The sequence below is a fragment of the Oreochromis aureus genome, linkage group 12 (genome assembly GCF_013358895.1).
Source record: "Oreochromis aureus strain Israel breed Guangdong linkage group 12, ZZ_aureus, whole genome shotgun sequence".
NCBI lineage: Eukaryota > Metazoa > Chordata > Actinopteri > Cichliformes > Cichlidae > Oreochromis > Oreochromis aureus.
In genome coordinates, this window is record NC_052953.1 from 32,816,047 (window position 1) to 32,844,044 (window position 27,998).

The following is a 27,998-nucleotide window of genomic DNA, read 5'->3' on the forward strand; positions in this document are numbered from 1 at the left end:
TCAATGGTAGATTAAAAGACAAAGCTTGTGGATTTTAATTACAGTCTATAGGTTTACAGCCCTATTCACAGCTGGCAACTCATTACCCCAAAGCGCAACGCATGAACACAGAGTCCTGCTCAATCTCCCTGCAGATAGTACGACGACACAATGGATTGGAAGCGCAGTAGAGTTGTGAATGACTAACTGTAATCAGGTGGCACTGAGAGATCCCAGCTTCAATATGACAGTCATTACTGCTGGGACAGTAGATGAAAATAACAGAATGATTGGGCTCAAAATATGGTGACAATTAAAATATTTAAAGTGAAAACTTTGGTTACACTTTACAGCTTGAAATTTCAAAATGCATTATTGTAGCTGCAGTGGAAGAGAAAGTGACTATATGGAAAAGATTGTATGTTTTAGTTGAATTTTTTTGCAAGATCCTCGGGTCTTTTAAAGCAAATACAAATTCTAATAATGTCAAAAACATCCTTTCCTTCCGTGAAGTGTCTCCAGCGGCAGAGCGGCTACGTTACATCCTAAGTGAAGACGATGACATGCCAACACCAACGCTCTTCACTGAGATGGACACTCTACAGAGAGAAGGAGACGAGCTAGAGTGGAAGGAGTCTGCCAGGTGGATGACACTCAAACAGACAACAAAGTGAAAATATACTTGTGAAACAAATTATGTGCTTTTCCTGGTTGGCTGGTTTAGAATGTCTTCTTGTAAAAAAAAAAGAGACTGAATGTAAACATAAAATGAAGGACAATTTTCCAGCTCCATGGTTTATAGCTTGTTTAAAGCGTATTCAGAACTATAATTTTGTTGGGATGGGATTTCAGAGGAACGACATTTCAAAATTAGAAAAAGAAAACTGGAAAAGAAAATATGTTGAAATCATGATTGAATTTACCGTCTTGAACACAGCTCTCTGGGTTCGCCTAAAATTGCCATTCTTGTTCATGGAGGTGGTTCAAATTGCATATTGTGCTTGCTAAATTGTGCTTGCTAAGGTGTCAGGTAAATCATCAGTAAGGTAAAGCATGATTGGGCCCGTGCAGGCTCTTAGGAGGTTTTATTGCAGAGGGTGACTGCTTTCTCAATGCTAGATTTGTATTAGACAAAGGAGTTATATATCACTTCCATTGTCCACTATCTGTTGTTAGAGAACATCTAGTGCATGGGTCTGTATATCATGGTTAGAGCACACTATGGAAATTTCATGGACTGGGAGCATTTAGTTTCCATATATGCTTGATTACTGCAATATTATGGCAGCAGTGTTCAACACAAAAGTCAAAATCTTAATATCTTTGCATTGCAAATCTTGCACAAATGTCACAGACCAAATTTAAATGTGCTGTAGTGAATAAATGTCAAAGAAGAGATTCTCCAGTTCAGTGGCTACAAATAGCAAAAATGCAGCAGTTGGGCATGACTCCAAGAGTCGTGTTAGTCTGGAACACAGTGTGAAACATGGATTTAGCTACGGTGACATCAACTGTTGATTTCTGATGTCCCATTTTGACGCCTCAAGATTTTGGTTTTAGAAGAACTTTGTGATAAGGAGTTTCTGGTGGTGAAATCAATGAGCATACCGTGAATATTTATCCTTTTTAAAAAAAACATAATATGGTCAAGATTTACAAAACACCCTTAATTTTTGTATTCCATATGACCCAGAATGAAGCTATTACATGATCATGATTGACATATGGTTTTCACATTCATTCAGGCATATCTGGGAGGAAACCAGCAACAAGTAACCTGTTTGTGTCTCCTGTTTAACCAGTAGTCTGCTGTGTTTCAGCTCACAGTCACAAACAAATAAAAGATCATTTTTTAGAGTCCTTGTTAAAGCTCAGCCCAAACACACCTTTACATGCTTCCCAGATCATCTATGATGATTGAAGCTGCTTTTAGGCCTCATGTGGGACAAGATACAGATTTTATGTACTAATTAGAATATTTACAGAAGCCATCTTGCTGCATTTGCATTCTGCTTAGAATCACCTTTAATTAGAATTTCAACTAGTCAAAATTACATTATAGAGTCACCAAAAAGAAACTGATATATATAATTGGTAGTACTGCTCTACCTATTAAATGTTAAAAAGGATTTCAATATTAGCTCAGCATATCTGAAAAGAGTATGCTAATCAGAGCGGCATATCTTAAATATGTTGACTCATCAGAAATGAATATGCTAATTAAGGCAGTAAAATATTGTTATCAAGGACACCATGAGCCCTTGTAATGAGGTGTACGGTGTGAGCTGCTAAAAGCTCAGCCTAATGGTGTTCTATAAATTTATAGCACTAATAACATTAAGTAGAGGCTTGGACCTAAGATAGTGATATTGCTCAGTACTGATTAGTACTTAGAACTTAGTACTGCTCCGAGAGACTGCTACTAAATGAAAATAACCTGCAAAAACCAATCACATATACTTAGCAGTGGCCCTGTTGAGTTTTTTTTTTTTTTTTTTAATAATTGTTTGGGGCTTTTTTTTTTTTAGCCTTTTGTTGTTATTTGATGGTGGAGAGAAGACAGGAAAGCTGGAAAATCGACCAGAGTAAAGTCATGTGGTAATTGGCCTCAGGTTGGATTTGAACCCGGGTCTCTGCATTAGCCATCAACCAGCGCCCCAGACATGAAATTTTAGGTAAATTGCATTCCTCACCTATTCTGTGTCTCTGCATGTTCTTGCTGCCTTTAGGTGGGTGAAGTTCGAGGAAAAGGTAGAGGAGGGAGGGGAGAGGTGGAGTAAACCCCATGTGTCCACACTGTCCCTGCACAGTCTTTTTGAGCTCAGGACATGTCTCCAGACAGGAACAGTGCTGCTGGATTTGGACGGCTACTCGCTGCCTCAAATAGTTGGTGAGATTCACATTTATAACTGCACTTCTTTATGTGTGAATAAGCAGTCAGAATTCACTGTTTTCAATAAGTGCGCTGCAAGCCTAGCAGGTCTTTAGCTATTTGGGTTTTTTGGTGGTGGTGGTGGGGGGGGGTTGCAACGTCTTTCATATTTACAACCATTTAGCTAACATAATTAAGCTAATCATTATGTTAGCTAAATATATTATACTCCATTTCCACATAAGTAATAAAACAACAAATGCATTAATAATACGTGAATAATAGAAGTATATCAAAATATCAGTATGTAATTTTAGTAAGTTATGAGACAGCTGTACTTTATAAAATTAAACATTGAGTTGTTTTTGCTAAACAAACTGGTTCATTTTAACACCTGTACCTGGGTTTCTCAGCTATGACATTTCTGTAAAGTTTATAGTAGTTAACCTTCTACAGACACCCTCTTTATTGAGGTTTTGCAGTCACACAACCACTCACAGGTATGTGATGGCAAGTGAGTTAGAGACTAGAGACTGGTCTGCAACCATCTGGCACCCACTGGTTAGGAAGAAAAGAATATTTATTACATGACTAGTTGGCATGTGGTTGGTAAAGGTTGATGCCAGTTCCTGTAAGATCAGTTGCTAAATCCCCAAACACACAGGTGTAGACACGGGTCAGTGATCTCCTGGCAACCACCAGTCACTAGGGATAAATGTGTATTTCCTGACCGGTTGGCGAAAGCCTTCTTATGACTGTCTTAGTCAATAACAGATTGCTGTTGATACTGACACCCGACAACTTCCATTAACTATTATTTTAGCATAAACTAGTGCCACAGTAACATTACCTACAGTTGTAAATTGCTTTATCAGTATCCCTTGCTTTATGAATAACCCTGCATCATGACCTGTGTCATCTTTCTCTTTTGCATATCCAAAAGCTCAAAGTGTAGCTACAAATGCATTAGTATGGAGTCAATAAAGTATAAAAAGAAATACAGTTAAAAACAAGAAAAAATCAATGAGTAAATGTAATGTTTCCCAGTTCTCAGTAAAGTCAATGCTCAATAAACTGCAGGAACATTTTCTAGCACATATCAGATCTTTTTATATTTCCTTAATTTTCCACTCGCTGGTCAAGTGATTGATAAGATTGTTTTAAGAGTGGTGCTCCAAAAACAGGTTACATTTTTCTCAGTAGTAGTTGGTTGTAGATGGTTATTGATATTTTTTTGTATAGTATAGATGTACCTTTATCCTTCTACATAGACTGAATTTAGATAAGCTTTCTCTTCTTTAAGTATTCTCCAGGAACAGTTCTCCAGGCTCCGTGAAGGAGATTCCAAAGCTCTTTGGCTGTTGGCTGCATTTTGTTTCATTACATGTCATGATGATCCCACACTGCTTCTGTAATGTTGAGGACTCTGAGGAAGTTCTGTTGTGTCTTTTTGTGTTCAAGTATGCCTTTACTGCATTGGCAGTGTGTTGGGGATCATTGTCATGCTGGAAAATGAAGCAGCTGCCAATCACATCCTTTCTAGGTAGCATAGCATAGTGGATCATAATCTGATTAATTGTAATTCCATCAGTTTTGCTGACAGACCCTCCACAATGTTAATGCTTCACAATAATGAATGTTTAAACATTTATTATTGTTCCTTATTGAAACAGAATTTTCAAATTGCATTTTTCACTCCGTAAACCCTGTTGTCACTGATTTTCAGTCCAGTTCTTATGTAACTTGACATACCTCAGCCTTGATTCCCTCTTTCTATTTGTTAAAAATGGCTTCTTGTCAGTTACACTTCTACTGAGACCATTTCTGATGAAGCTTCAGTGAATTGTAGATCTATCAGCTGAGCGTCTCTCAGGTCCTGTGTCAGGTCTTTGTTGGATTCATTGCAATTTCTTCAGGACATGACTTTAGATACTGTTCAGCTCTGTTGTAGATAGTTGTTTTGGCCTGCAACCTATTCTTTTATATATTTATAGAAGAATAATTTATAAAAGAATAAATACTGTAATAAATCTAATAAATATTAAATATTTATTATATATACAATGTTTTCAACTAATAGCTCTTTGGGAATCACCTTGTGGTTGCAAAAATTGGATTTTATGCCTGTCAAACTGTTTTAGCTTTGGCATTTTCATAAATTCAACCAAAGAAATGGGAACAAACAAATTGTGACAGGCTGCTAGTAACAAACATAGATTCATCCCTTGAGTTAGGTCTGTTACCTAACTGTTAGTGAAGTCTTTTTTATGCTTGAATTCAAAAGTAAGTGTTAAATAACTTAACTAAGAAAAAAACTCCATTCTTGTTAAAATAGTCAGATACATAACTGGGCTGAAAATGAGTGAAAAAGCAGACAATCGTTGAAGGGAAAAAACAGGGAACTATTGCTCAAGACAATTTTAAAAGTAAAGGAAGAAGTATACAAGTAAAAATGTCCGGCTTCTATGAAGCAAAATATAAAGAAGTGCTGGCTCAAGATTATTGCACAGTACAGTATAGAAATGGTAGTTTCCTGAATATTTTTTCTTTACCATTTTCTGTGTCAAAGAGAACAGTTGGAGTGTTTCTGAAATGTTAAACCCATTACTGGCCAAAAACTTTCTTCTTGTATCATTTGTGTGATCTGGACCAACACAAGACAACAAATTCACATGACACCACTTTTCATTTTGCGTCTCATACAAACGCATTTTAAGCTGTCCTTGTGTCATTTCACAATATTTTATCTCTGTATTCCCCAAGACATAACCTTAAATTACCCACACAGATTGATAAAAATGTCTTGTCAGTGGTGGTGCAGGCAGTAGAACACTTGACCCTGAATCACAGTGGCGCTGGTCCATTGTGCTGTCCTGTCCTCTTTAAATGTGATTTGATCTTGTTCTGAAATGAGTTTTTTCACTTCCGTCCAAGGTGCTATTAATCTATCTCGATTTTCTGTCTGGAGCTCAAATGAAGCAGGTTTGTGTGCTTTTTAGCACACTGGGATTTTTAAAATGAGCATATGGTGAATAATTCTGACTAATTCGTTCTTGTCTTCTGGTTTGTAAGAATATAATCTTTAATTCATTTGATCTCCTTGTTCATGCACAATAGCTGTCAGCCTTTCTCTCACTATGATAAAAAGCATCCTGCTGTTCATTTAATTGAACTTTTATGCAGCTGCAGAGTCAGACAATTTTTATAGGGTTGATCAGGCTGAGACCATTATTTTAATTGGGGTGGCACAGAAGCTGACGTCTTGTTAATTTAAGAACCAACTTTTTTGGTCACTCACTCGTATAATTCGCTTGTGCGTGCATGACTACCACGTAGAAGCACACCACAAAGAATCACATTATAGTAAGCTTTTTGTGTAACTATAAATAGCTTTTTTATTGACAATGAAACATTTCCTTACTGTTTATAAAGCTCAAATAATAGATTTAAAACATGGCCGTATTGTAACAAGAGTAAATTTCTGCTGGCAATCATGCTTAAAACTTTAATGAGATTCACCATTAGTTGTTTAGTGGCCACTGGTCAGACTCCTAAGAGAACATGCAAATGATAATAGTGTACAGTCATACCACTTTGATAGGCACAAGCACAACCCGTTGTTCCTAAGTGGCATAAGCCAGTCTCAGGGGCAAATGAGACTGCGTCATTTTTTACACTGAACAACAAGTTGCCATTTCAAGTAACAAGTTAGACAATTTTAGATGTAGATGTAGGCAGCATAACAGAACCATAGACGTATAATTTACACAGAAATTTAGTATATACTTATCATCAGTATATGCAACAAAGCATTTCATTGTATTACACAACAGCAGACTACAGTCAGTGTTATGAAATTCTTTTTCAACTCTAACTTCCAGTTAGGAACTCTTAAGATGTGAAATTTTGTGTCTCTTTTCTAGATGACATCATTGAGAGACAGATAGAGGAAGGCATGATATCTCCTGATCTCAGAGAAAAGATCAGCTTTGTCCTGCTGAGGAAGCATCGACACCAGACCAAGAAACCGATCCACCGTTCCTTAGCTGACATTGGCAAGTCCAGCTCTTCTACCAGTGAGTCACCCAACTTGTGACACAGATTGACCTGCCCTGTGTAGCTCTATGTGAATAATCCATGAGAGGAACGATATGCTACCTATAGTAGGGGTGGGTTATTAATTTTCTCAAGGGACCACATGATAAACCGAGACTGTTGGGGAGGGGCGCAGCTGTAAGCGGAACTAATTTCTGCTCAGTGTTAATTTTATCTCATTATAAACGACAACTAGTAAGAGTAGATGTTATAATTTGGCCATAATTGTGGCTAATTGGGAAAATTAATTGCTCATTCCTAGTCTATAGGATAACAGGTCGTTGATCTGACAAACTATTACATCAGTTTGAGTTTCCCATGACTGATAATACTAAACACATTGTTGGAGAGCTAGCATTATGAAATGCCATCACATGAAACAACACTGTGAATCCCTAAGTTATAGCGATTCTTTTTCTTTGTCATTGGCTTCATTCTGGGCTGACACGTCATTTTGATGCCACTGAGAAATGAATTATGCATATATTTAACTCACTCACTGAATGAATGAACACTCTTGAGTCAACAAGGCTCATATCCTCCACAGGGGATGTATTAATGTTTGATGAGTTAATTACCACTGTAGCATTTCCACATCTCATCAAGACAGGGCACATGGTGTTCAATAAATCATAAAGAATCTCCTCCAACAACTGATTCTGTTGTGTTTCTCTTCCTGCTTCCCTTCCCCTGGCAGATCGGAATGTTGGACCCCGAGGTGGAACGGGTCCGGGGCAAATGGCCAACTTCAACAGGTCCACAGAGGACCTCCGAATAAAGCAGCAGTCAGCAGCCAACTATGGCCGCCTGCGTGAGTGTCAGGTTTTGGCTTGTGAAGCCGGTTGATGTTTTTTCAAAATAAAAGTCATTATATTTTTCCTTGTTTTAAGAGCACTGTAAAGAGTCAAAGCCTTTATAACCATAACTGTATCATCCTACAATCTCCAAATAACACATTATAGTTTCACTTGTAGATTGCTGTTTAACATTTCTGCATATGTGAAGACTGAATAACTAAATTCAGGACACCAAGCTCAGATTGTTAGCTGATATTTACAGGCCTCTTCTTATTTATGTACTCAGAGGATACTGATTTGTCAAAGCCATTTCTCCTAATTCTGGATTTTCCTCCTAACACATGGAAAATTTGCTCTTTAGTGATCCTTGAGCATAAATAAGGACGGGACAAAATGTACATTGAAAGTAACTACTTCATGACCTCACGTGGTGGCATTCATAAGAGACTGAGATTGACAATATAGTGTAGATGAAACTGAGATGATGGGGAAAATGGTGGACAGGAGAGGAAAGCAGGTCAGAGAGCAATGAACTGAAATGACGCATTATTTCATTGATCAGTAAAATGCACACACATGCTGACACAAAAGTACTGTCAATAAATGACTGCTTTTTTCATTTTTAGAGGTATTTTTACTTTTTCATTTACATGGATATCACATAGTGCACCATAGATAATTATCCTTCAGTTTAGTGAACGATACATTGTAATAGTATTGAGCCCCTGGATTCCCACCTCTAATGACAAGAATTATGGCTGCTGAAGTATTCAGAATTCAAATAGTGATATATATATATTTATATATTTCAGTATATATACTGAACATAACAAGAAAAAGCGTTCAGAAAAGAAACATCTCGTTTCAACAGTTTCAGTTTGTGATTTTTCTCAGAGATTCGCCATCTTCTGCTAAATAAAGCGGGTGATTTGTGCTACAACTTGAAATTACTTTTGATTTTTTAAAGATTGATTTCCAAGACTTACATCATCCTATAAGTTACACCCAGTGTGGTTAAACTGAAAGTGAAGGAAATGGGAAAAGTAGCACCAAAAGAACAAAAAATACAAAAGACAAACTGTTTGCTGATTTAAAATGATGATCTCCAAATACATTACAATGCAATACAACTTTGCAATACACTCTATACCAGGGGTGGCCAACTCCAGGCCTCAGGGGCCGGTGTCCTGCGGGTTTTAGATGTGTCCTTGATCCATCACAGCTGATTTAAATGGCAAAATTAACACCTCAACATTCTTTGAAGTTCTCCAGAGGCCTGGAAATGAACTAATCAGTTGATTCAGCTGTGTTGACCCAGGGTGAGATCTAAAACCTGCAGGACACCGTCTCTCGAGGCCTAGAGCTGGCCACCCCTGCTCTATACTATATACAATATACTGCAGCCTTTACAACCGCACCACTAACTGGGACAAAACTGAAAACGTACTTTCTGCACCTTACTTCCAAAATGCATGAACATCATAAAATATGACTTTATGGCATCTGTAGTGCATTAGACTGTGAAGATTTACCCAATAGGTGTATCTCATAAAATAACCACTGAATTTATGTGCCAGTTATCAATTTCAGGGCTGAAATGATTCCAAGTAGGTAAAGAGTAATAACTGTATAACTGTCCCAACCTCGCAGGTCACGCCCAGAGTAGGAGTATGAATGATATCGCGGACACTCCAAGCACAGACCAGGTGAGTTATTACTGAAACCAGCTCATTATATTCAGTACATTAGGGATACATCCTTTACGTGCGTAAGGCTTTTTAAAAAGTGTGTTTTATAGTTGTATGGCTGTGGTTTGATCCTGACAATGACCAAATTCATGTTCCTGTCTTTTCTACTGGCAAATGTCTATCTGTCTGCACTGAGGGAATCTCTGGAGGATACCAGTGTTTCCACTCTGTTGCCTTTCATTATTGGACAGATTGCCTACCAGTAAGGCATTTCATTGTATTGAATTGCTGTTTCTTCATCACTCATCAATTTTTCATTGCAGCTGCTCGCTAAGGTGGCAGTAAGTGACAGAGAGAGTGTGCAAACACATAACTCACTCATTAGTGAAGCTGATGCAGTAATGTGAGTTAAACCTGGCGACGCATGCCAGTGCCGCTGCAAAGGCGTGCTGTTGTCGCTTCGATTAGGCTACAGGGCTTTGTAACTGACAGGTCAGATTATGTGTCAGTCACTGGGAGGGATTGTGTAAAAAAAAAGAAATGAATGAGAATTTAAAGGGTGCGATGTTGGCCATAAAATTTGTCCATGACAGTCAGCGGGGGGGCGAGCACTGTTCCAAGGGCTGTACTTATCGTTTGGCTGGCTGTTCAAATTCTATTTTGAGGTCTACATGGGCTGCATGTGACAACGGACAAGCGATTGTTCATTTTGTTACAGCGTGTATTTGTGCTTGTGTGTGCCACATTTTCTGTGTCGATATTGAGCTGGCACTGAGAAAAAGATGGATTTCACTGTCAGTCCATCAGTCCACGTGCTTCGCTCTCACATGGAGCCACAGATTCAGGTTATGGGTTGTTGAAAAGGCTCTCCACTACTCTGTGTTATCGTGCATCAGTCCAATTTCCTGCCGCACCTTTAGATGTAATCAAACAGGTCAGACTGGTTCACCATTTCGGGTCACAGGCAGTTGTTTTGCCTCTCTGATTGTTTGTGTGCATTTCTTTAAGGATTTTATGCCCATAGGATTGCATTTAAAAAAAAGTCCTCCCAGGCTAATCTGCCGGATTTTGAGAGACTGTCAGTAATGGCAGAATGAAACTTGAATGATCCCTGTAGGTAGATCCAATCACTACACCTACCAACACCGTCACAATAAAAGCACACGTCTCAGTTACAGCAGTCTTTGTCTTAACATCCTCTAAACTGAAAAATGACTTTATAAGATAAAGAACTTAAACAGCTCGTTCAGTATTGTTACAATATTTTCACTTTGGTGTCATACATGAGAGAATGAAGAGTAATACATTTTTTAAGTTACACAAATGATTTTGTAAGCAGTTTATTTTCTGTATGTTCAGTTTAAACTATGAGAGCATGACAGTAATACGTATAGGAAACTGAAGATTGCCATAAGATGCAAAAACAAAACAATTAAACATGTAAAATGAAATATGAATACCTCAGAACAAAGTCTATAACATGTAGGAATTACACAAATTCTACCATGCCGAAACGATAATGCTGGACTGCGTTTTCCCCTTTTTCTGCCTTTTTTCTGTAGTTGAAAAATAAATTCATGAAGAAGATCCCCAGAGACGCGGAGGCTTCCAATGTCTTAGTAGGCGAGGTGGACTTCCTCAACAAACCTTTTGTAGCGTTTGTTCGCCTGGCCCAAGCTACAACTCTAGGAGGTCTGACAGAGGTCCCTGTTCCCACCAGGTAAAAATCACTACAATATGTCATTACTCGCCAACCAACAACAAACATCTGCAGTCCCAGGACATACCTCACATTTGTTTCCTCACTCTACAGATTTCTGTTTATTCTGCTGGGGCCCCAAGGAAAGGCCAAGTCGTATAATGAGATCGGCAGAGCAATAGCAACTCTAATGGTGGATGATGTAAGTGCCTGTCACTGTGTGTTAAAATCCTTCCATAGTATGCGTTCTTCATTAGACTTGACAATCTGACGTTGACATTTCTCAGGAAACCTGAGCAAAGATAAATGTAAAGATTCTTCACAGTTCCTGTAAATGATGTGTTCAGCGTCCACTGGAATGTCCAGCATTATGTTTAGAGTACGTCTGGAAGTGATGTTGATTGTTAAGCATCAGTTATGAGCGGGGTTTCTATTTGGATAATGAGTCATTAATTGTTTTCTAATGACAATGTTATTCTCTTCCCTGAAAACAGTTTGAGCTGTTATTCTGTGTTGTGTCACTATGCACAAAGTTACTGTGTGTCATTTTAATGGCAGATACAAACAGTAAGGAAGTGACAGGCTGTTATTTTAAATGGGTCCAAGTGCAAAAGAAGCACATTTCCCATCCACAATTAAAACATGATTATAAGTTTGTGGCTGGTAATTTGAAGCTGACCTATTATTGAGTATTGACTATTATTATGTGGCATCTCAATAGGAGTTCAATCTCTCCTCTCGTGCCACACTGACAAGGTAGTGCTGGTCAAATTTAAGAGCAGAACATGTTTATGTGTAACACTTTATTTAAACCTGTTCAAAAACTTCACCAAGATTAGGTCAGCAGCTGTCAGACTCTTCCCGTAATAAAGACAATATTCCATTAAGTGAAAACATTCAAATTCTTACTTTAGTAAAAAGAAAAATACTTAGTTGGATCAATTATTTTTATAACTTAATTAATTAAGTAATACATGAATTAACAGTACCAGTCAAGAGATTGGACATTCACACTTATTCATACCTTTTCATCTATTCAGATCTTTTTAAGTGGTGCTCTATTTGGTGAACTAGGTAATTGCAGGTCCTTTATATACTGCCTAGCAGCAGTATATAAAGGATGTCAATGTTAATATTGCATCATTCATCTTCCAGAGTAATATTTTACATTAGCAATTCAAATCTTCCAAATAAATGCTACATAAAACTTTAAAATAAATGTTGAGTGGCAAACAGAAACATGTAAGTAACAAGTACCTCAGAACCTCATCAAGTACCTAACTGTTCCAAAGCAGATTACCATAACACACATTATATTCCACCAGTGGTGCAGATTGAAGTGGGAATCAATGTTGGATCAAAGGTGCTCTGATGAAGCTTTAGCACCACCAGCAGACTGACCATTGTGTTTTTGTTAATATTGTTTCAATAACCATCAAAACTATCAGAATGTATTTTCATGACATTTAATGTCCCAAAGGAAGCAAGACAATCTGGGCAGTTATTTTAAGGCCCCTATATAAATTAGTGGGAGAAGTTATAACTCAGTCGGTACATATGGGATATATAATTGTGTATATAATTATCAGGGAAATAGAGTAAAAAAATGAATAATATAAATAAGATAAATCTTTTTAAAAATTGTTTTCCAAGCAAGAGTTTTTCTGTTATATGTGCACAACGTTTCACAACATTAAAGCTTCATTAACAGCACAATCCACAGTAAAGTGCAGAGCAACGCTTCATCCAAACCCAACCCACCAGCACCAACAGTGCTAATTTATCTTAGCTAAGAACAAAACTAGCACTGCTAGCTAAGAACAAAAAAATCTACACTGACCTGTGTCATTTGTCTGATAATGGGTACACAGGTCTGTCAGCACACAGCTGCAGCTGTCATGAAACTCTATGTGTCTGTCATTGCAATAGCATGATTGGCTCATATTAACAGATTTCTATTGAGGATTCTTTGAGTGCCGTGCTTCTCTCCTACAGGCTCTCATGTTCAGTTATTAGGCTTAACTTAGATAACTTTGGCCATGTCCTGTCCTTTCAGTATAACACTTTTTTGCAGTTGATAATTATTATTTGCCATAAAGAACTGAATTTACTCAATAATAATAACTAGCATTAGCATTAACCTCTGATTGGTGCTAAACATTAGCATGTTTAACTAAGAGGGTGAGCATTTACACCACTGCACCGGCTAGATTTAAGCATGTTAATTTAGTCATTGTGATTATGTTAGTGTTCTCTTAAAACAGAGAAAACCATAAGTCCATAGTGCTGGTTATACACACGTTCATTGACTCTATAACATTACCATTACAATCGAAATGTAATGCTAATTTTTCCTAATCTTCTTAGTGGCAAAATGGTCCTTTTGTTTGAAGTTATTCTTACTTCTCTGTATGTGCCAGCCATCTGACTGTAAAGCATCTGTCCTAGGTAAAGCAAATAGCCTGTGCAGTTATTAGCTTGATTTAACTCAACCAAAAAACATGGCAGCACCGTGAAAAAGGGCTCTGATGCATCTAATGACTGTTCTACAGATCAAAACCAAGTTAGGCTATTTGAAGTGTAGTTAGATGGAGAATATCAATAAAGTACCACATCTACTATTTGGAAAATATTTCTAAATGGGGCCAGTGCTCATTAGAACATTGTCACTGCCAATTAGAACCAAACCACTGCTTGATTTTTTCCCCCTGTTGTTGATACAGCCTTATTTAGAAACATATAATGCTGGTGCGCACTAGTCTCTTTGGGTATGATTAGTGGCTGACTGGCAGTTATTCTTGAATTGAATCCAGCTGAGGACAAATGTCGATATAGCCTTAACAACCAATGTTCAATATGTCTCCATCAAAGGTGACAGGCAAACACAGCTTATTAGGGCAGTACGTACTTATTACTATCTCCAAGAGAAACTGTAAAATCTTTTCCTTTTATTTCTCTGTCTTCCTCCCTCCCAGCTCTTCAGTGATGTAGCCTACAAGGCAAGAGATCGGGAAGATCTTATTGCAGGAATAGATGAGTTTCTGGATGAAGTGATTGTGCTTCCACCTGGGGAATGGGATCCCAAAATCCGCATTGAGCCGCCTAAGAAGGTTCCCTCGGCTGACAAAAGGTTGGGGATATCTAACCGCCTGAGTAATACATATAAAGGTCAAAAGCTGTAGGTGAACAATGAGCAATGTGCCAAGAGCAATTGCAAACTATACTAAAATTGTTTAGGTCAAAATATCGAGTTACAGAAAAATAAATGTTCTCTGAAAGAAAGGGTGAAATTGTGCCTTTCAAGGCACAAGGTTGAAACAGCTTATAGTCAGACCCTTCGAGTGAATAAATATATGTGAAAAAAGTTTAAATCTCATATTTGCTCACATGTGTGACATGTCCTTTGCAGGAAGTCAGTATTTTCCCTAAATGAGCTGGGACAGATGAACGGCACAGCTGGCGGAGGAGGAGGCCTGGCAGAAGACGAGGAGATGCCAGTTCAGCATGAGCTTGGAGAGGAGCTGGCATTCACTGGACGGTAGGCAGCCCGGGCCGCGTGGCAAACTGCTGTGAGGTTTACACTAAACACAAGCAGACTCTGGGAATTTGAATATGTCCTTATCAAAATTTGGCAGAATGGGAAAGTTATTTAAGCACACCTGTCCTAAAAGTTGCCGATACTCCCTTATGAGCAGTGTGGCTGTAGGTACAAATTTAATCTCCTGTAAAAATGGACAGTATTGCATTGCCAGTTTCAGCTGTGCCTGCAAAAAGAAAGAAACAAAGAAAATTGAACGTTCCTTGTCTTGTTTTGTTTCAGAGTAGAAAATGTACTATAAAAGGATAAATACAGCTTTATCCAAATCCAATTTGCCAATGATAACCTGAGAAAATTAAGAAAAATTGCACCTGAGAGAGTAGGATTCAGTGGTAAGTAGTACTTACACTTTGTCAAAGTCAAAACACAGAAGTGACTTTTTAAAATTGGAGAAAATAGACTTAAAAGCGACAAGCAGTGACCTCTCCTGCCTGCAAGTATAGCTGTCAAATCACTGTGTAAGTGATTCATGGATATAGTCTCTGCTTTCTTGCTTCAGAGAAAATACTGTGACATGCTGAGAGGCGGAGTGTGTGAAGCATCCTAACCAACTGTGTCGGTTGTTGTTGTGCAACAGGTTCTGTGGGGGTTTGTACCTGGACATAAAGAGGAAATTGCCGTGGTTCCCTAGTGATTTCTACGAAGGGTTCCACATTCAGTCCATCTCCGCTGTGCTTTTCATCTACTTAGGCTGCATCACCAATGCCATCACCTTTGGTGGGCTCCTTGGGGACGCCACTGACAATTACCAGGTAATGCTGAGTGCCGTAATAACGATTTGAACATTTGGAGAAAGCACTGTTTGAAGTGCACTGCAGCTGCTACCTTGCTGGAAAGAAAATTCCTGCTACCCAGATCGATAGTAAGCATTGAAAACAAAGCATCGTTTATTCAAATCACAGCATTTGTGATAATTGCTCAAAATCACCAGGGAAACAGCTCTTTGTGGCTCCTAGCCGTCTCTTGTTTGTCATTTCCCTTTTGTCTGTGGACTGCTATGGGATGAAAATAGCATTAGACTTAATCAGTGATTTGAACAATAAATCTTTATTTTTGTAATTTATTATAGATCCCAAGCAAGCTCAAACAGATGGGGCAAAATCACAAGCTCACTGTTTTTGACATAAAAGGGGCCAATTAAATCCAGTAGGTGCTATTTCTGAAATGGTAGGGGTCTTAATCCTTTTCCCGAAGTATCAAAGCCTGGTGGGAAGGTAGGCAATGAGTTTCAACCTCATTAACTTGTTCATTAAAACAAGTCATCCAACAAGCCAGCCCATAGCTTTGTTAAGTTTGAATCAAAATATCAGAAACTCTGAAACATACACATCTCATATTTTACATCTCTGCTATTAGCATATTGCTGTGCCTGTGTAGTTCATGCTGTTCTGCCTTTTTCTCTCAGTCCTTCTTTCTATGAGTTTTATCTTGAATCTTTTAATCCTTTAACTAACTATATACAAAAAGTTATTTTCTATATTGTTGCCTGTGTTCGACAGAGTAAATGCTGTAACTGTAATAACTGGTATTATTTAGGGGAACTGAATTGTGATTTTTGTTTTTGAAAAGACATTTCATTTTTTTGTCATCATGATGTTTTTTCCTCAAACCAAACGTTTAGAGAATTCCCGCCACACTGTAATTGCATTGAAGATAATCAGATTATTCTTGATATGCTTAGCTAACGTCACTCTAAACCCCTTAATAAAGTTCCTTAACAAGGAAGGCAGAGAGACTTTAAGTCTAGACAGGGACTGAACTCCAAATGAGTACAATTCCACAGTAAGTAAGCATTACATTGTTAAAAATTTTAAAAATGGTGGAGCTGCTGTCTGACCGGTAGAAAGCCTCTGACAAACATTTTTTTTTCTGTTTTTCATCTCTGGTTGTTTGAATATAGAAATGCCCTTTATATATGAGGAGAAACATTATTTTTAATTTAAAGTGATGGCATTAATGATACCCTAGGAATAAGAGGTTATCATATGTTTTTATGTTTTTAAAATTCTTTTTTTGTTGCGACTGGAGAAAATCTTGCAGGGAGACTTAAGGTAAGTGATGTCTGTGTGGGCCTGGAGACTGCACCTTGCTTTGATTGCTTTAATTGTCTGTGATTTTGATGAACTTGGTTGTAAAAAGTCTTTAAAAAATAATTTTAACATTTTGATGGCTGGCAACAAGACATATTTACTATCATTCAGTTTTCAAAAATAACACAGTCACATTAGTTAAAACACAGAAAACAGAACGGTGAGACCAGATAAACAGAAACACCAGCTGTGATGTCACTTGTCATGTTGGCACAACAAGACGCAGATGAATGATTTTCTGTTTTTTGTTCTGGCTCCTTGTGAATGAGGAAACAGCTGCACTTTGGCCTTCTAGTGGTCACAGAACCTGGTGGAAAATTCTGCAATATATGTTTTATGTTATGGTATGAAAGAGACTGATGCTGTCAGCACTGCTGTTTGACAGCATTGGCCATGAATTATTTAATATTACTGTAGATCCACCGTTATTGTTCTGATCTGTCAAGATGGCTCAGCCTTCAGATTTTTTTTATTATTGTTAAAAAATATCCACAATATCTGATGTAATCCAGAGTTATACGAGTTTTAAAAAAACAACTTAACTGTAATTATGCATCTTCAATCTTGCAGGAATGTACAGTACAGTGAAACAGCAAAAACCTGACAAATGTGGCCCTTCGGTTGATGCATCTGTTGTTCACTGAAGCCTCATTAGAAATGGTCTCAGTAGAAGGGTGGCTTTAAGAAGCCATTGGAAACAGGAAGGTATACAGAATTACACAAGAACTGGAAATTCAGTGGCAGTGCATCTTATGTCACTATACATCCAAATTCAAATCAATCTCCTTTCAGTATCCAGGCATCTTTAAAACACAGTGGAGGCTCTGTCATGGTTTGGGGCTATATTTCAGCCAGTGGTGTTGATGAAAATATGAATGCAAACAAATGCCGTCTGATTTTGATTCATCATCTTCACCGGCTTCATTTTTCAGCATAATAGTGATCCCAAACACCGCCTGTCCAAGCATACTTAGAAGTGCACAATGGAATAATGCCAGTCATGGATTGGCGCTACTGGAACATTAAGCATTGTTGTGGGAACATTTTAAGAGAACATTGAACAAAAGGAACAAAAGAAGAGCTTTCAGTGTCCTTGAACAAACCCGAAGAAATGTTCCTGAAGACATTCCAGGTTATACTATCAGATCTTGATGTCAGCTAATCACATCAGTAGTTGAAGCACCAAAAAATAGCAGAAAGAAGATCCCTTTCTTTAACCTATCAGTAATTAGGCCAATGTGTAAGAGGATGGACTTCCGGATTACCTGGAATGTTAACTGGCGACCTTTAGTGATAATTGAGTAGTGTTTTAATAGTATTTCAAGTATTTCAGGATGAGTGTGCATGTCTCATAGTCCACTGTCAATGCATGCTTTGGCCATTGAAGTGGAGCAGCAAGCGCAGGCGACACATGTAAACACAGGCAAGTAGCAGCAGTAGATTAAAATCAATGGGTGTCTGTTCAGGAAGTTCAAGCATAATTTGCGTGTCATGTTTATGAAGTTAGGTAAGATACATATTGAGTCTTAAGGTCTACGCAGCTAGTTTGTCATATCAGTGACACAGTTTTCCTCTGTTTAATTTAGTTTGTCTATAATTAGATAATCTACTTCAGTGCATCATGGTGTTATGTGAGAGAAACTACAAGACACCATCATCAGTTACGTTTTGCTGCACAGTCATAATACAGTGAGTCTGTTATTTCATTAATGTGAACCTGTCCTCACTGGAGTATTTGGCTTTGTAAATAGGCCCCAGAGTCCACTGCAATGAGGTCAGAATATTCAAGATTCTTTATTGTTTATAAATATCTATACAACAAAATTATATTGCACTCAAGACTGACTCAATAAACTATGGAACTCCAAAGTGTTCAATGACAAAGTGAACAAATTTCACTTGAAATTCTTGCAAATGCATTAAAAAAAATAGATATATAATATGTAAATAAACAACTGGTCAAAAGTTTTAGAACACCCCAATTTTTCCATTTTTTTGAAATGAAAAGCATAGTACAAATAAGCAATTGTATTCTAAAACTCATCAAAGTTTCCACCTTTGGCAGATATAACAGCTGAACACACACGTGGAATTCTTTCTACAATAGAAGTCAAATATTCTTCAGAAAGTTCTTCCATATCTGTTGCAGAAGTTCCCATAAATGGTTGCTTGTAGGTTGCTTTGTTTTCACGCCTTTGTCCAGTTCATCCCAAAACAGCTCGATGGGGTTCAAGTCTGGAGACTGTGCCGGCCACGCCATGTTTTTTGGCATCTTGGACTTGTGTTTTGGGTCATTATCTTGCTGTAGGATGAACCCCTGACCAACTAGGTCGATACCAGAGGGTACTGCATGGCCCTGCAGAATGCTGTGGTAACTGCTTTGGTTCAGGGTCCCTCTCACTCTGTACAAGTCACCGACCCTGGAACCAGCAACACAGCCCCAGACCATCACACTTCCTCCTTCATGACTGACAGTTGATGCCACACACTGTAGGCCTACTCAACGGCATACAAAGGTCCTGCGTAATGAATTGACTGCGAAATTTGAAGACTTCAAATTTTGATTCATCAGTCCAGAATACCTTCTTCCAGTCTTCAGTAGTCCAATGGTGGTGTTTCATGGCCAAGGCAGGCCTCTTTGTCTTATTCTGACATCTTAGCAATGATTTTCTGTCCTGTCAAACCTGCAGCTTGACGTCTTCTCTTCACAGTTGAAAAGCCTTGATTAATTTCCATTGCTACAGAACAGCTTAAAATTGGTAACCCACTGTGTGTTCCTTGAAAAAGGCCTTTTTGTATAATTCTGAAATGAACATTATTTTCAGTTGAGTTTTCTAGGATGCTAAGTGTTTTTTTTTTCCTGGAGAGAGAGATGAAGATGTTTTCCAGGACAGATAGCTGTTGGTTTGTGATGTTTTGTGCAGCTCTGCTGCAGAGCTACTTCCATACCAATGAGTGAAGGGGAAATTCTCAAAGGACCACTGATGTCCACTGAGAGGTGTTTACTCAGGAATTTAAATCTGGGCACTTTCTCCACCATCTCCTCATTGATGTATATGGTGTGTGCTTCCTACTAAGGTCAATAATCATTTATTTTTGCTTTTTAAAGTGAAGTATATGCAGCCCCAACATGATCGTGTTGTCTGCAAATTTAACTATGGTGTTGCTTGGGATGGTACGCGGTCATGTGTGTACAAAGACCAAAGGAAGGTACTCAACATACAGCCCTGAGGCACTCCTCTGATGAGTGTTAGAGTGGAAGAGTGGTGAGGATCCATCCTCTCTAACTGCGGTCACTTTGTTAAGAAATTTCAAACAACCCATGAGGAGATATTGTGTTGAATACCTAGGTCAGACATCTTGGAGAACCGTCTGCTGGTGAAGATGGTATTAAATGCAGAGCTGTAGTTCACCAACAGAAGCCGTGCGCATGCCCTGGGTTGCTCCAGGTGGCACAATACCATTTAAAGGGTTGGGGAGATAGTGTTTTCCATTGATCTGTTAGTCCTGTATTTGTACTAGTAGTGGGAGTCCAGGCAGCAGAGCAGCATTAAGGTGTTGCAGGAGCAGTCTTTCCATGGACTTCATGAGCAGAGGTGTCGGTGTCACAAGCCTGTGATCATTATCTGAAGTTACGGCTGCCTGTTTTGGTACCAGCACTATAATGGATGTCTACAGGCAGGCGGGGATGCACTGCATCAGAGATGGTTAAATATTTTTAAGAACACCTCGCCCAGCTCTGCAGCACAGTCTTTGAGAGCTCGTGCTGGGATGCCATCTGGTCCAGCTGCCATCCATGTGTTGATTTTTCTGATATGTTCTAGTTCATTGTGGGCTGTTCTCTTTTTTCTTGTTACGCATCAATATCTTTGCACCACTCAAAAACAAACTGTCATAGACAAACACACAGGTCCCGACAGAAATAACTCCAGATTAGAGCTTTGACTTGCCTGTATTGCTTCCCTGTGAAGCCTTTTGTCTTATGTCTAATGCTCTCAAACACAGCAGTTGCTATCACCTTTCACCCACCAACACACAAAGAAGTCTTTGTTTTTTTGTTACTCTGCTCTCCTCCTCATCTTGAATTGCTGTCTTAATCAGCACCAGAATACTTTGCGATTTTTAGTTGCCTGTAAATTTCACAAATTGGTGTGGGAATCTCATTCCACAGCAGCACTTATTTCAACCCTATTACCTCTCTCTCTCTTTCTCTCTGTCTCTTTGCCAACAGGGTGTGATGGAGAGTTTCCTGGGTACAGCCCTGGCTGGTTCTGTCTTCTGTTTCTTTGGTGGTCAGCCTCTCATCATCCTCAGTTCCACTGGACCCATCCTCATCTTTGAAAAGCTACTGTTTGAATTCAGCAAGTGAGCTGCTTTAGAGCATAGTAGATTTATATACTAGGAAGGTTCATGTTCTGAAGAGACCTCAGTAATGTCAGGATCTCACCTCACCACATTATTATGTTTACGGTTTGCATTAAAATCATTTTAGGTTGAAGAGAGATAGTTGAAATGCTATGTGCAGTATGTAGGAGCATATGGATGGCTGTATTTACTTCAGGCTGAATGCAAATCCAAATTTCTAAAGACCTGCAGAAAGAAGAAGATGAAGAAAAAAAGGATTAATGCCTTGATTCTAATTTGCTGGTTACTTTAACCAGAAAGCAGCCGGAGAAGCTCTTTTGCCGTTCTGATCTTTGCTCTGACTGCAGTTCTGCTGAAGTAATGAGTTCAGCTACTATTAAATACCAACCCTCAAATCCACTTTGCAATCACTTGTACTTACCTCAATTTATACTGACAGCCCTGATACCAGAGCATATACATGTAAACACAGCCTGCTACATAGTGTTTGTACTGAAACAGTGAACTATTTTAAGTGTGAACAAGAACAAAATGTTAGCCAAAAATCAAACTGTCTTTATTGTCACAGTGAAAAATTCTAAGAGGTATATTTGTTTATACGAAACATTTGTTTGCATGAAACAAACTAGGTCAAGTAGATGACATCCCAGCCTGATACATACTGATGCACCCAAAAATACCAGCGCTTTAGCTGGTGTTGTATTTTCCTCGGGAGTCTGCAAAATGTGGTCCTATACAGAGCCAGCGTTGCAGAGACAGCTTTGAGATTTCAGTATGTTAGTTTGTAGAGGGTTTGTTAACAAGACAACATGACAGAAAAATGCAGTCACCTGTATTTAAAGGTGAGATAAAGATTGACAATGGGTGTGATCCGATGCCTTTGTGCAGATGATGCATGTAATAATGTAGTAATCGTTGCTAAACGCTCATGGGTCAGAATATCAGCTTTTTGATGGCCATTAGGGCTGGCGTGATGCAGTGACACAGTGGACCTTCTCAAAGATTAAATAACATTAGTGGGCTTCCACATGAATGCTTATCTAACTTTATCACATTTGACTGTGTATAAAAACTGAATAAACTTGGAAAAACATTCAACAGTTTAAATATACAGAATTATAACCAGTTAAAATGGAATCAATTAAAAAGCAATAATTAAAGCTTTTTTTAACTTGTGTAAATTTAATTGTGGAAAGAATTATAATCATATGCATGCAAAATATATATGCATAATAATAGATCTATTTTCTGCATGTGACTGATAAGATGATGATATAAAGAAGGAAGGATAAGAAGTCCAAACCGAGTCCTTCTTGTTTTAGTTGGTGATTTCGCCTCGCACATATCATGTGTTTGATTACTCAAGCCTTGATATTTGTCTGTAAACACTCCAAGCACAGTTGTTTTTCCCCATCAAGCTGCTCTATATTCAGAGATAATGTACTGTTTGCACAACACTGGATATCTTTGTGTTCTGAGCCTAAATTCATCATTGCTCCCACCTGTTTTTCTGACCTGTCGCTTCCACAGGAACAACAGCATAGATTACATGGAGCTGCGTCTGTGGATCGGCATGCACTCATGCCTGCAGTGTTTCATCCTCGTAGCTACAGATGCCAGTTACATCATCAAATACATGACGCGTTTTACAGAGGAGGGCTTCTCCAGCCTTATATCCTTCATCTTCATCTCCGACGCCATCAAGAAGATGGTGGGCGCCTTCAAATATTATCCCATCAACACAGACTTTAAGCCCGACTATGTCACCACCTACAAGTGCGAGTGCCTGGCCCCAGACCCGAGTGAGTTCACCCCTTGACTCAGGGATAGAGAGAAAAGGGGGATTATTAGTCTCGTTGGACTGACATCACAGGCAGATTACAGAAGCAAACTCGTGTGTGTGTTCACTTTATCAACAGCTTTATTTGAGAATGCCGTCAACTTTAATGTCTTATGATTTAATGGCTTGACTTCATTGGTTTAATTATTATGTATAACAATATGTGAATAAATGCAGTACAGCAAACTAAATAACTTTAATTATGGATAGGACTCATGATAGGGTCATGAACCAGGATTTATTAACAAGATCTGTTGATTGTTGACAAGAAAAGAAATTGTCACTCAGTGTTATTGTCAATTTTATTTATTTCAGCTTTGATACTTATTTCAACATAAGAGTTAAAATATTAAAACTAATTTCAGAAGTATATCAAAAAAAAAAGATTTAAAATGAATGTCTGTCGAGGTAATAATGCACATCAGTTTTTAGTCGATCAGGTAATGATGAAACGTTTGCCTGCTACAAAGAAATGTTAGATCTTTTTTTTTTTGTCCACTGGTTTCCTTTGCAGTGTGCACACACTGACAGAGCAGTGTTCACTTTAATGGCATACATCATTAATGAGTCTCCTAGCAGATGCCTCCTGCGGTTATTTTAGGCTGCCACCGGTCCACATTATTTAGCACACTGAAGATTAAATTATACTGTTTTAGCTGTTTTTGCCCACCTATAGCTGTACAGGCATATCAAGCATATGTTGGAGGCAACTTATTACAACTGTTAACATCACACAGAGTGGACTGACAGATAACTACACCCTAATAGGGCTGTGGATGTCTTTGTCATCATTTGCATATTTATGATGATATCTGGAGTAGAGTTATAATAGTTTTGTATTTTCTAAATACTTTTTATTTTTATTTCATTTTGACTTTTTGGTTGCGATTCAGTATACTCATTTCAGCCACCACCAGTATTTGTATTGTTTGAAAATGCAAAGTTTTAGTTTCAGTTTTAGACTTTATAATTAGTATTACTGTATGGGGGAGGCAGACAGGGGCGCCACGGGAGGGGCGGGGTGCGGGGTGGGCACAAGGTAAGGCTGTCCTAAGTTGGTAATAATGTAATAAGTTTGCAGAAAAGCTGCTGCCAATCCCTGGACAGATCACTGGTGCATCTCAGTGCCAACATAGAGACAGAAAACAGTTCACACTCTTACCTGATCCAACACTTATCTGTCTTTATTGAACACGTTTGCTCTTAAAGTCGACTCCGTTCTCGGAGAGTGAATTTTGAGCTGCTTCTGCTCAGCTCTGCCGAGAATCATTAAAGTGTTAATTGTAACTTTAATCAGTCAATCAATCAGTTAAAGCAGATTATTATGCATTTCAAAATCTTAATTGGTTTTTATATGTACCTATTTTCTGTGATATCAGCTTTAATAGCAGGAAATTAACTAGGCATATCATTCTTTTCTTTCTCTGTTTTTGCCATCTTTTTCAAGTAACCTATATTTGACAACAGCATAATAAAAATGGAAAGTTGTGTTTTTGGTGTGCCACCCCAATATTTTTAGTGCCCCCATATGGCCACGCCTACAAAACAAATCTGGAGCCCCCCCCGATGTAAGAGGCAAGATTTAGCTAAATCACTACAAGTATTACAAGAAAATACAAGCAACTTTTGAAAAGCGGTTGACTCGCAGTCCTGTAGATATACAGAGCCTCAAATATACCACTAAAACAAAGGATATTTCCTCTACATTTTTATGTTATTTTACTTTGTTTTTTGAAGTTCACAAAATTGCTTCAGATAGTTTTGATTTTTTTAAAAGTGATTTAGTCTAGTTTTCTTTTTTTGTTTGTTTTGTTTTAGTTATAGTAACCTTGATCTGCAATGATAAATAACAGCTTTATTCTTCTTGGGTTGAGGGGTTTGATGACGGTAATCTACCCACCTTTTTTCAAGTGCAGGTAATTTGCAGTCATTTCTGCAGACATTGATTTCTGTAACTGATTGTTATCTTGTTTGCTTTTGCCATGCACAAACAATTTGGCTGCCGTCTCTTGCAAGTGAGTACCCCTTTGTCTGTCTGCATGGGACTTGGAGTGCTCTCTGTCCAGCTGCTGGATTCTCATTATATTTTGCGTTTCTTCTTTCCTCCCCTTTCGTTTTCTTCATCACCGCGTCTACACTTCCCGACTCATTACCTGGCTCCTCCCTACTCTCTTTCTCCCCAATCCGTGAACAGTGGCTGCAATGATCTTCAATGGTTTAGCTCCAATGCCAGATAACAGCTCTAGTGTCTCTGGGGTGAGTGCTTGCTTTCATTAAATGTTTAATTTTCTACTTTTTGGTGCTATATTTCAAGATAAATGTCCACAGAGTTGGCGACATTGCAGCTGCAGACAACATTGTAATTGTTAGAGAACAGCAACATGTTTGTTTACAGCTAACCCAGGTGTCAGCTCTGTCTCTAAAAGAAGTCGCTTTCTCTCCTCTGTGTCTGCGTCTCTCCATCAACCCCACTGACCTTTCACTATTACTAACTTTACATCTGCGCCAACAATTTTTCGCTCTCTGCATGTCTTTGTCGAAACACTATGCTCTTCTTCATCCTCTCTTACTGCTGCCACCACCATCCCAGTTGAATGTGACAGCTCTGGACTGGAGCCAGCTAAGCAAGAAGGAGTGTGTGAAGTACGGAGGCTCTCTGGTGGGAAAGTCCTGCAAGTACGTCCCCGATCTGGCCCTCATGTCCTTCATCCTCTTCTTTGGCACCTACTCCATGACCGTCTCCCTCAAGAAGTTCAAGTTTAGCCGCTACTTCCCAACCAAGGTGGGTAAACTATCTGTCTACATACGTGTCCTTTTGAACCAAGTCACACAACATTTTTGCAAACCTCATAATTAACTTTTTCATCATAGTGGAGTGAAAACAAGCATTAAAAACAGTCTATTTAAAAAAAGACCTATACATGCAAGCAAAAAGACGCAAATTAATGAGAATGTACAAACCAGCAGAATTGTTTGAGCAGGTGCAAGAGAGCCTGGAGAGATGGAGGTAAGAAGTTAGACTGAATACATGTATGTGAATGATACTGATATGGGTGGAACAGTGAAACTGCAAGTAGAGGTAGTGAAGGTAGATGTATTTAATACCTGGGATCAGGTATGAACAGGATTTGTAATGAGCATATCAGAGGGACAGCTCAGGTTTACCGGTTTGAAAAAAGTCAAAGAGGCAAGGCTGGTTTGGGCATGTGCAGAAGAGTGATAGTGGATATTTTGAACGAAGGATATTTAATATGGAGCTACCAGGCTGGAGGAAAAGAGGGAGATCCCAGAGAACATTCATGGGTGTAGTGAAGGAGGACAGGAAGAGGGTTGGTGTGACAGAAGAGGATGCTAGGGTGAGATGGAGGCAGATGATTCGCTGTGGCTGAAAGAAGAAGAAGAAGATAGTGTAAACAAATGGCTGCCAGGTTTTTGAAAGTATTAGATGTCTTTTGGGCAGAAAACCTAGCTTTTAGATCATTGTTCTTTCTTTTTACCTGCACAGCAATGCTTCTAACAGGAAGTGGAGAGTCAACCAGACAAAGAAGTAATTCTTCTTATTTTATTGTATTCTTTTTTCAGACACCAGGATTACATTTGACTAAAGTGAAACTTGGCCGGCTACTTTTCTTTTCAGTATTTATGAGCAGCTTCCTGCATATTAGACCTCAGAAGCATCTCATCTGTAAGTTCTGCAAATGTTTGTCTTTGTAATACAGACTGTTCTCTTTTTCTGTGTTTGGCACCAGCTGAGGAAACTCATCAGTGACTTCTCTATCTTCATGTCCATCATGACCTTTGTTGGGCTGGATATGTTAATGGGACTCAAAACCCCCAAGCTTATTGTCCCAACAGAATTTAAGGTAATAGGTTATTTCCAAACTGTTTATATTTAGAAGATAACAAGTAAAAAACAATTTCCAAAATGAGCAGCTCTATGACATGTTGCTGTATTAGGGACTGGTAGGGAATTTTGAATGGAAACACATGAACCTTTTGGATAACAAACGTGCCCAGAGTTAGAAAAGAGGATTCATGCTGCCTTTATATCTGTTAGCGTTGCAGGCAAGCACTTTGACTTTCTACAGATTGGACTAACTTTCCACAACAAAAGAACTTCATCACACTGGCTTAAAATTACGTTCTAATAGTGATCTTGTGGAACTGAATCCTCGCTTTTAATGAAAATAAAGCTTCTTCTCATATAACAGCCAACTCGACCGGGTCGTGGCTGGCTTGTGATGCCTTTTGGGAAGAATCCGTGGTGGGTGTATCTGGCCAGCTTTGTGCCCGCCCTGCTTGTCACCATCCTCATCTTCATGGATCAGCAGATCAGCGCTGTCATTGTTAACCGCAAGGAGAACAAACTTAAGGTAGGTGTGCAACCAGTCCAAACAACATCAAAAGCCAAAGTATCAGTCACGAAACAGCGCTATGAATTCAGAGAGAAGCCTATCAACTCACAGCCTGCACCTTATGAGGTCGCTTTTTATAGAAATGATCTTTGTTTCCCCTGCAGAAAGGCTGTGGCTATCACCTGGATCTGTTCTGGGTTGGAGTCCTGATGGCCACGTGCTCCTTCTTGGGTCTGCCCTGGTACGTGGCTGCCACCGTCATCTCTATCGCTCACATCGACTCTCTGAAGATGGAGAGTGAATCGAGTGCTCCAGGAGAGCAGCCGCAGTTCCTCGGGGTCAGGTCGGTCCATAGTAGCATAAAAACAAAGAGCTTAGAAATAAAAAGGAAAGTGCAGTTTGTCAAATAGGCTGCCACTACCAACATCACAGAGCTACAGAACCACAGTCCTAAATCCTTTGTAGCTGACGTAGACGAAAGCATTGTGAAACTGACTTGACGCTCTCTTGTGTCCCATCAATGTCAAACATACAGAGAACAAAGAATGACAGGCATACTGGTGTTTGTTCTCACTGGAGTCTCCATCTTCCTTGCTCCTGTACTTAAGGTATGAGGCGCA

At 38.8% G+C, this 27,998-nt stretch overlaps 1 protein-coding gene across 1 annotated transcript in view; it reads left to right on the forward strand.

The window, feature by feature from the left end:
• The first annotated feature begins 2,548 nt into the window (after positions 1–2,548).
• Positions 2,549–27,998, forward strand: part of slc4a5a (solute carrier family 4 member 5a) — a 30,348-nt gene continuing 4,898 nt past the window's right edge. The window contains exons 1-18 of the mRNA XM_039620928.1: positions 2,549–2,577; positions 2,709–2,869; positions 6,775–6,927; positions 7,644–7,757; positions 9,394–9,449; positions 10,994–11,151; positions 11,245–11,332; positions 14,106–14,260; positions 14,540–14,668; positions 15,306–15,480; positions 21,050–21,183; positions 22,714–22,985; positions 25,218–25,279; positions 25,614–25,805; positions 26,773–26,886; positions 27,235–27,396; positions 27,543–27,721; positions 27,914–27,986. Of these exons, the coding sequence (XP_039476862.1) occupies positions 2,573–2,577; positions 2,709–2,869; positions 6,775–6,927; positions 7,644–7,757; positions 9,394–9,449; positions 10,994–11,151; positions 11,245–11,332; positions 14,106–14,260; positions 14,540–14,668; positions 15,306–15,480; positions 21,050–21,183; positions 22,714–22,985; positions 25,218–25,279; positions 25,614–25,805; positions 26,773–26,886; positions 27,235–27,396; positions 27,543–27,721; positions 27,914–27,986 (2,382 nt within the window). The 5' untranslated portion in view covers positions 2,549–2,572. The remainder of the gene's footprint in view (positions 2,578–2,708; positions 2,870–6,774; positions 6,928–7,643; positions 7,758–9,393; positions 9,450–10,993; positions 11,152–11,244; positions 11,333–14,105; positions 14,261–14,539; positions 14,669–15,305; positions 15,481–21,049; positions 21,184–22,713; positions 22,986–25,217; positions 25,280–25,613; positions 25,806–26,772; positions 26,887–27,234; positions 27,397–27,542; positions 27,722–27,913; positions 27,987–27,998) is intronic.